Genomic DNA, 10,092 nt, shown 5'->3' on the forward strand with positions numbered 1-10,092 from the left:
TCCCCTGCAGCAGCTGCTCCCCCCCCCATACACACAGAGGGGGTTCAGCGCTGTGTGGAGATGCCGTGTTAAGTCAGTTTTGTCGGCTGACTCAAAGGACATTTCATGTTCGTGTAAGGAAATACCTGGTCCTTCACAGCCTCTTTAATTTTCTGCGTGGTACTCAGGAGTAATGACCATTACCCAGAAGGTTTAAATAAAACAACTTTCTTTAAAGCTGAGCAAGATTACAAAGCTTGTCAAAAACCACAATATTACTCTCAAAGCAACGGGTTTCTACTAGCAAAACTTAGCAAGATTAGAAACGATGTTATCCTTCTGTGCTGAGAAGAACGGGTGAGAGAGAGAGAGAAAGAGGGGATAGAAAAGATAACAGCACCTTTGGATCAAGCAACTATTTCAGCATGACATTATGGCCTTGGGATGGTGGGCATGCAAGTGTTCTGAGTCTTACGCCACCTGGGCCCACCTCTCTTGGTTGAGGCTTGGCCTCCTTTCTGCAGACTCAGTGTCAGGCTTTAGAATGTTCTGGAGATGAGTCGGTGGGGAATGGGGGTCTAGGTGGTTGCTCCATCATCCCCAATAAGCTTGACTGAGCAATGTTCCTTATTTTCACACGTGCTCTGCCCTTAAACTGGAAAGTGGTCTTTTGTAAGGTGGCACTCTGCCTCTGCAGGGCTCCTCTGGCTTGCTCCTTGTTCAATACGGACAGTGTCCCACTTATCAAGGTGGCTAATGAATGAGGGGCTTCACTTGCACAAATACAGAGAACACTGTCCAGACGGTTATCAAACAAGGACCCCACCCACGCGCATACACAGCACAATGTCCAGTTTGTCAAAGCATCTGTTTTGAGACAATTCTTTTCAGGACTATAAAGCATGGACCACTTTTAGGTGTAAATAATATATTTCTTCAGCATTTTTTAGCCATACAACAGCTTTTTGAATTTGCAACCTACCATAAACACTTTGGATAAGCTAATCAGAAATATTGGTGTACTTGTTCTCAAATGTATTTTTTTAAATCCACTATTTAGCACAATCTTGTTAATTCAAAAGAGAAAATGCTTCCTTTGAAACACCAAGGATAGTAAACTCTTAACTGTTAGGCACAACTTTCAGCAAACAAACAAAACACTACACAGGAAAACTTGCAGAATATTATCATTTTATACAATAAAGAATTAATTATTTTATGATTTGGTAATCTTCCTCCTGTTTCCAACCATTCCTTCTCTAAATCAAATTCAGTGTTCCACAGAAAACTAGGAAGAGAGAACTAGGATCTCTGCTGCTTTATTAGGGAGACCAATGAGAGTGGAGAGCAGGGGTAAAAAAAAGGCAAAGAGGGGTCATTGAGAAACTTGTCCCATACGGCTCAGTCAGCCTAAATCTGGGATTCCTAGGTAAGGCATGCCATTGCCTAAGTAAATCTTCCTCTTAAAAGAGAAGCAATCCTGTGCATCCTGGATAGTTCCGGATTCAGATCAGGTAATCCTGGGGAGAGGTAGGGATTAACTTCTGCTTATAAACTCCTTCCTTATTTATTTATTGCAGAACAAAACCTAGTGACAGAAAAGAATTTGAAGGTTTTCATCTCCTGTCAATAGGAAGAGATGGGCTGTTTGTCTTCTGTGGTGTTTATCTTCCAGGTCTTCCTGTAAAACTCTGAGCTCTCATAAATGTCAAAAAGGATTAGGGGGGATTGGGAAGAAGAGGATGAAGGGAAGATGGGGAACAATTCCTTAAGCAATCTCATTGATTCCTTGCTTCAAGGTCACACCAGTCATTTGTACTAACTCTGATCATGCCCATTTCAAGCACCTCAGTGCAGTATACTGCAGCATTTCCCAAAATGCTTTGTAGTATTCAGGATCACAAAACCAGACATCTCATAAATCATGATTTGCAAAGACAATTCTACATTATTATTGAACTCAATCTATAGCTACAAACACTTCAGAGTAAGGTAACTGGCATCACAGTCCAGTAGTATTCTTTCTGATCAGACTAGACTTCAATTAACTTTACAATTCATGAAACACTGCTTTCTTAATAATTTTCCCTTCTTCAGTGTGAAGAAGCTTTTATGTGCTTAAGAAAATAGGTGATTTTGCATTTATACAGAAATGAGAGGATCCCAAGCTCAAACAGCCTGATGACATTTCATACAACATATATGGTCATTAGGTAATAATTTGTTTATTTCACTGTTTAAATCCTGTTACTCTGAAGAAACTACAGGTTTCCCTTTTGTGTTAAGTGAAGAAAATGACTGGCTGTTGTTCACATTGTTGCTTTAGCTTTTTTCAACAATTCTTGGGGCCCAGGCCAAGTGTTTTCATGCTAGCTTTGTAAAATTATAAGGAATGTTAAATTTTAACTTCAGTGATGGTAAGAAAGATTAGTTTTCTTTGTATGGGTGGAAAACAATTCAAAGGAACCAAGCAAACAGTTGAAAACCCCACGATGTTTGTCATAATAATGCAAGATCAAAATACTCATATATAGAACTTCTTGTATTGGTCATCAGAAATACTCAAGCTATTTTTGACAGCAACATCATTAAGAATGAAGCAGTTACTTATAAACTAGCAAAGGGCAAAATGCTTTTTATCAAGAACATCTTTAAAGTGGGCACCCATCTTTAAAGAAATGCATTCATCCAAGGATGCAGAAAGAAAAGAGAAGAATACCCTTTCTCCTCCTTCCCTTTCAGACCAATATGGGCTTGTAATCCTGTATTTCTCATTTGCTACTCCTTCTGATCAGCTCTACAACAGGAGCTTCCCATTGCTTTTTCTTGAATTTCTCAGTTCATTACCCAATCCACTTGACCCTTAGAAGATTCAGAGCTCATTAAATGGTAGAAAATTCTCATGAGATTTTGTTTTTGAATAAGTAAGCTGTGGAAAGAAGGAATTCACCATGACATTTGAGTTTTACATCTAAGATCTGGAATCCCTGAGGCTCCATCCCTTTGGCAGTACATGGACGAGCTGTTTCAGAGACAAAATCCAGTGGAAATATAGTCCTCAACTGCAAGGTCATCTGCACCACTAGATCTACCAAAAAAACCCAGTTCATGATGAAAAGTTCTAGCATTCCAAGTTTGGGCAGTCTGCAACAGATTGTGAAGATAAATTAAGACTTCCAGACACCCACATGTCAGATGACTCTGGTGTTAGATGACTATATGACTAGATTACTCTGGTGCCTCCAGCACAAGAAAGATGTGGACCTGTTGGAATATGTCCAGAGAAGGGCCACAAAAAATGATCCAAGGCCTGGAACACCACTCTTATAAGGACAGGCTGAGGGAGTTGGGGTTGTTCGGCCTGAAAAAGAGGAGGCTTTGGGGGAACCTCATAGTGGCCTTCCAGTACCTGAAGGGGGCCAACAGGAAAGCTGGGGAGGGTCTTTTTACAGGAGCTTGCAGTGAGATGAGGAGGGGTAATGGTGTTAAGCTGAAAGAAAAGAGATTTAGGTTAGAGATAAGGTGTAAATTCTTCAGTGTAAGGGTGGTGAAACACTGCAACAGGCTGCCCAGAGATGTTGTGGCCCAGAGATGTGGGGCTCCATCCCTGGAGGTGTTCAAGGGGAGGCTGGATGGGCCTCTGAGCAGCCTGTTCTAGTGGAAGGTGTCCCTGCCCATGCAGGGGAGTTGGAACTCGATGATCTTTAAGGTCCCTTCCAACTCCAAAAATTCTGTGACTTTGCAAGTGGAATCCTTTAAGAAATGGGTTTGTTAGAACTTTGAGAAAACAAACACGTTTCCACAAAGCAACTATGCTGCAATGAACTGGAATTTGCTAACAGGAAGAACAAGTGGCAATTTTAGGAACTTCATATCCCTAATGAGTAATGCCTATTTTACTCCTACAGCAAATTTCAGTTTCTGTCATCCTGTTGCCCGTTACAACTAGGCATCAATGGTTTGGTTTTCAATTTATTTATTTTAAGAAGAAAGAAAAATAGGAGCAAACTAGAAAGCATTAATTATAGGAAAGGGGAAAGACATTAACATTTACGGTACATATTGATTGTAATTTTATTAATCTGAGCTCACAACACAGCAGTATCACTGCTGCTAGCTAAAAGTAAACTTCAAGTAAGATTTGTGTTAGCGTTTATAATTAAACACTGCAGATGCACATTGGTTTGATATTTTTCTTTCTTTCTTATATTGAGAATGATAACAGCCTAAACTAATTTGATTTTCCCATATTTGAAAATTTTATAATAAACTGAAATCTTGAGGGATTTTACAGCAGATGGATGACCATGTTATTCTAATAACAATTACCTATGGGTTTAGAAAACTATAATTTTTTTAAGATAATCCATTTCTCTTTTTAAGAAACATGATAAACACTGAATATCTATGCCTTGTACTAGATCCACTTTCATGAAAATTGTGGCATCTTCTCCTTTCAATTAAATAACTATTAGAAACTGGTTTTCAGTTCCTCAGACCCAAATTTATTCAAGAGAATGGTGGAAATATACCACCTGCATGTTTGGCTTACTTAGATGTGAAGCTAGAAAGAATCATCTGCAATACAGTTTGCCTTCTAACAACTCATTACTTAATTCAGAAAAATGTCTCTACTGTAACAGTGATTTTAGGATTTAGCTTAGATAAAGCTTACACACAAATATATGGAAAAGATACTGTGAATTAACATGGCATTCAATAATTATTTTTTCTCCTTGGAGAGATTCCAACCCTTCAAACACATTAGCAGAAAACCCTGGGAAATGTACACAAATCTGATTAAACATTAGAAAATCAGTGAGAAACCTAATTTTAAGTAAATAAGTTCTGATTGAGATTTAAATTACTGTTATCTTTGTTGTTTCTGTAACTATTACTTGGAATTTTCTGTTCTGAAAAATTAATTTAATGTATGCAATTCTCACAGGATTTTCAAACCTAGTGTTCCTTCAAAGTTGGCATTAAATTTTAGATAAATAACGTACTGTTGTTGCCACCTCCACCAAACCAATGGCTCATGGTAAAATCAATGAAGCAGAAGATCCAGGTTCACCCTTCCTTTAAATCCTAGCTTTGAATAAAAGGTTGAGAAGAATGGATTGAAATTAACGTACTCTACATCTAAGTGAACAGAGTGTGGACTACTGCTTCCCTTCATTTGAGTTTTTCCACTCTAGATGTAATTACTTAGCTGCTATGACTATGAAATGGGATGCTGTCTTTGCTGGGCAAAGCATCCACCTGGAGGTTGCCCTGTTAGATGCCTGTTCCTTCTCTAGTTAAGTTTTTGCCCTGTTCAAACCAAGCAGGTTTTCCTCTTTTTCTATTAGGAAAAACTAAGATAACCTTGCAAAGTTAGGTCTGTGGGCTATACTGTTCTCCAAATAAATGTGAGACAGGCATTCCCCAAGACAGAAAACAAAACTAAACCTAGGCCTTCCATACCAATGGAGAATGTGAGAGATCTTGAACTGCACCTAAAGAGAGGTACAGAGAGGAGCAAGAAGGGCAGTCTAGGTGTCAAATAAATCATCTACTTTATGAACGCATTATGTGGGCTTTTCAAGGAACTATTGAAATAATAGTATGAATTGAGAAGTGTTAGAAATATGTAAATAGTGTGTCCATTATAAGATTTTTGTTGCTCATTATGACTCCTGAAAAAATTGAAAAATAAATGACAAACTTATGCAGGACAAGAAAAAACCCTTCAAGGGTCTTTTAAAGAAAAATAAAATAGTGACAGAAGGACCTGTCACTTCAGCAACACTCTTCATTAAGCAAAGAGAGATGTTCTCAAATAAAATTAAGAGTATTCCATTAGCAAGCTCTCAGAAGGTAAAGGCCACTACATAAAAGAAAGAGATCCTCTAAATTACTAAAAGGGTTTTTATGCTTTGAAACTTCAGAAGCAAGTCTGAAGTCTCCAAGGACACTATATTTGCATTGTATGGATGTAAGAATAACATATCAGTATGAATAACAGACATTTCCCAAAGCAGGCTTGTTTCTTCAGAGTTAGTGGCAGAATAAGTACTCTAAATGACTGAAAGAGAAAAGTCCTAAGAGAAAAGTCCTGAACAGACAGTAAAAAATGAACATGCATTTTCTGGCAGGTATTAACAATGCTCCTAAATCTTCTAATTTTGCAAGTGCTTCAAAATACCAAAATGTATTACTTTACACTCAGAATAAATCGACTTTATCGTTCATCCATTATTCTTGGGTGTAAGCATGCCATATGTAAAAAACTAACCATCAGATTACTCTGTCAACAAAAGCAGTTCTTTAATATGTATCCTTTAATGCACTATAAATTGCGTATCTTTGTGTTTATTATATGCTATGAGGCTTTCAAAAGGTGAGCCAAATTGCTTACACCATTTTAAATGTTAATGCCAGTAGCTTTTCAAATAATTTCATAATAGGTGTCAACAAATACTTTGAATCATACCCTCACCTGTTCTGCATCTCCATCTTTCCATTACACATACAGAAATGTGAAAGTCCATTATTAATAATTATCTGTACTGTTTCCTCAAACACATCATCTTTTGCTCCAACATGAGGTATTTCTCATCAGTTAGGTAATGAATTTCTGAGCTCTAAAAGAACATTTTAAACAACCTCCAAAATGCTACAGACACATTTAAAAGTAAAGTAATTTAAATATGAAGAGGCTGCATGGCAATAAATTATTAGGAAACTGACCTTTATAGCTTCCTGTGCTGAAATAACAATCCAAGTGGCTTTCAGAAAGATGTGACACGAACTTTTCAATTAATTCTGCCAATACTGCAAGAAGTAAAAACCCATTAAAACATTAGAGGCAATGAACAAAATGTGGAAGTACATTACCTAACAGAATAACAATATGTGAGAAACTAAAGTTATTTGAATTCCTGCACATTTATTCAGGTTTTAATGGGGGAACAATTCAAAGCATGCATTGTGTTTTGCATTCTTAACACCATTCCTAACTTAAATTAAATTTTAATAGCTTTACTGCGGATACATTCCCTCTACATCTAAAGGGAATCATGTATTATCTTTGTATCTTCCAAGGATTACTTCATAATTTGTTACACAGTTCCAATAATATGAAATTAAAATTAATTATAATTATACTACAACATCTTGCCATATTTGTCTGTGTATGTAGACAGAAAATAAAAATAAACTCAAAAAAACAACCAAACAAAACCAAAACAAACAACAAAATAACTACACCACCCTAAAACAATGCTAGCAAAAGTAAATTCAATTTTAAGGGCTGTTTCAACTATGTTGATATAAAACCACTGATGCCATACAAGATTAAAAATATTCAATTTAAATCAAGCAATAGGGGCATTTCTTTTGGGAAATTCTGTATTTTATGATGCCCATAATGTTCTTATTCAGTTCTTGCCATGGAACTTTTAGTCTGCAGATACTGCATAGGTAAGTCAGATGTTGAGATCTGGTCATTATGCAGGAACTTGTATCTTCCATCTTAACAGGATGTTAGCCAGGAAGTTGACAAGAACTCTTAATGACATATCATTAGCAAAAAGGGACCCTGATTCCTCAGTTCTGCGAGTCTGAGGCTCCTGCCACTGAGCACGCTACCACCTTACAGGTTTAAATAAAGGATACAAAGAAGCCTTTACACACACTGCATGGAGGAAGCCCCTACTGAAATAACCCATATTGAGAATAAAGATAGCAACAATGAACCTTTTTTATAATTGTTATCCTAAAACAGCTGCTGTTGTAATGACAAACAGGATTTAAAGAATAGGGATATAACCTTCTTTCACAATAATTCAAAGCAAGGAAGTGTATTTAGAGAGTAACAGGGATTTCCTGCTTTAAGTCTGCATGTTACCATTCCCTTGGCAGCACCTCAGTCACGGTCCCAGATTCCTGCAGATAGCTCCATACACCCAAAGAGGTTTTAGACCAAGTAATTCCACTACACAATTTTAGCACATAGCTGTAGGGATAGCTGTAGCAGCAAAAGTGCGGCATAACCATCTGTGGTGGAGGTGGCAACAGAGGTAGCCGGAAAACCTTGAACTAGCCTTGGTGACAGGAAACTAACACAGGAGATTGCAGTGCAAGAAGCTCTTACTGAGTGAGAAAGAGGAAGACAAAACCTCCACCCAGAGCCTCTGCATATTATCCCAGAAAAATATTTAATAAAAAGATATCATAAAGACAATTGCTATATAAAATACTGAGATTAATTATTATTTTTATTGATTAGGTGTCTAAAACATTTAGAGAAATTAATTTACATTTCATGAATACCAAAAAAAGTTTTTAAAAGGTTGAGATTTGTTAACGCTATGTTGACGGATAAGCAAAAGGGGAAATTAAGCTCACTACAACAAAACACAGATCCACAGTTAGAGTAGCCAACTCCAACAATAACAAAATTAATTTTGCACTGCAAAGGACTATTAAATAAAAACAAAATTATATGTGTAATTTATATCTTTATGCATTTTTATGGAGAGAAGAAACTCCTAATTAAACATAACATAGCTATTTTTAATCACAGTTAATAAACCACATGGGGCTAGCAGAAAGGAATTAATTTTTTAGAAGAGTAACAGTTTATTATTTTTGTGAGAAAAAACAGAATAAACATCTCACTAATCTTCACTATTATGCTTAGTAGAATTTGGTCCACAAACAATATAACAAATATTTGTGTAAGATGAGAAAAGGTTTCTATACCTGGAGCTGTAGATAGCAAAAAGCAGAAATTAAAAGTAAAATTTGTAACCAGCTAGATGTTTACTGTATGACTATTAGTATGATGACTACTGAATCATGCCAGACTATAATAGCGATCAGGAACTATGTTAAAAAGACAAAAATACCACATAATTTAGGAAATGAAAAACCAAGTAAGAACACTGTGCATTTCTTTTTCTTTTTGTTGGAAGGCATCCATATGCTTGACCTAGCAGTCAAATATTTCAGCTCAGTGCTTGAGTTAATGGGAGAAGTGACAGCTCAATGGCTAAGCAACTTTTTGAAACTGAAGCACTAAATTGATTCCTGCCATTTGAAAGTATTTATCTAAGTGCCTATCAAGATCTTCAAAAAGCTTTTAATCAAGTTTGAGAGAGGATGACACACATGAGAGTTTATCAAAACATATTTGGTTAATACACAAATAAAAGGTTTTCACAGGACATTGCTTCTTCCAAAAAAATGCCCATGCGAAATGACAAGTAGTTATTTTTTGTCTTTTAATACCAAATCATTTTGTTGTCATGTGGACACTCTCTGAAAATCTTTATAAAGATGGAAACCAGCTCAATGACTTTCATTTAACTGGAAAAGATTGTTGGACAGTTCATATTGTAAAAGCCCACATGGTCATGCAGAGGTTATGTTCAGAGACACAGACAAGTTGTTGTGGACTAGCAACTCAGTGAAAATATTGATTTTCTTAAATTATGGTAGCTGTATTAACACTGAAGTTTTTTAGAGATTGGCAATTACCTAATGCAAATTAATACACACATCCAAAATAAAGAGAATTTTAATTTAGGAGTGTGTAATTGTATACAAAATAAATCAAAGGGCTTTGAAATTCCCTAAACGATTGCAGCATGCTCATGAAACAGCTGAATTCCCGTAGGATGTTTTCTCCTTGAAGAACTACTGTACAAAAGGAAGGTAATTGAAATGGCTTCTAAACTGCATATGAACACTGATTAAGAAAATTAATCTGATTAAAACTGTTTTAACAGGTAACCACCATGAGAGGTTATCTAATTCCCACTCTGAAAAGTTTTTTTAAAAAATAAAGTTAAAAACTGTGAAAAGCATCTGATTTTTTTTAGATCCTCTAATGTAACTAGTGTTGCTGGATCATATTCTATACCAGCTCAAAGGTACAGACTTGCTTGGCTTGCATTAGGGGTTAAAAATTCAAGAGTTCTGCTGTTCTGCTCTAATTCTGAAACGAGCCTCCTTGAAATCAAGTAAGGACATACAAAGGTAAACATATTTTTTCTTTTCTTTTTTTTTTTTTTTTTTTTTTTTTTTTTTTTTTTAAAACCAAATTTTTGGATGTAGTTTTTTTTT

At 36.1% G+C, this 10,092-nt stretch overlaps 1 protein-coding gene across 1 annotated transcript in view; it reads right to left on the minus strand.

The window, feature by feature from the left end:
• Nucleotides 1–10,092, minus strand: part of TBC1D32 (TBC1 domain family, member 32) — an 84,657-nt gene that overhangs the window by 16,260 nt on the left and 58,305 nt on the right. Inside the window, exon 27 of the mRNA XM_009999205.1 lies at nt 6,712–6,795. Within this exon, the coding sequence (XP_009997507.1) occupies nt 6,712–6,795 (84 nt within the window). The remainder of the gene's footprint in view (nt 1–6,711; nt 6,796–10,092) is intronic.

Source organism: Chaetura pelagica, unplaced genomic scaffold (genome assembly GCF_000747805.2).
Source record: "Chaetura pelagica isolate M959 unplaced genomic scaffold, ChaPel_1.0 scaffold90, whole genome shotgun sequence".
Taxonomy (NCBI): domain Eukaryota; kingdom Metazoa; phylum Chordata; class Aves; order Apodiformes; family Apodidae; genus Chaetura; species Chaetura pelagica.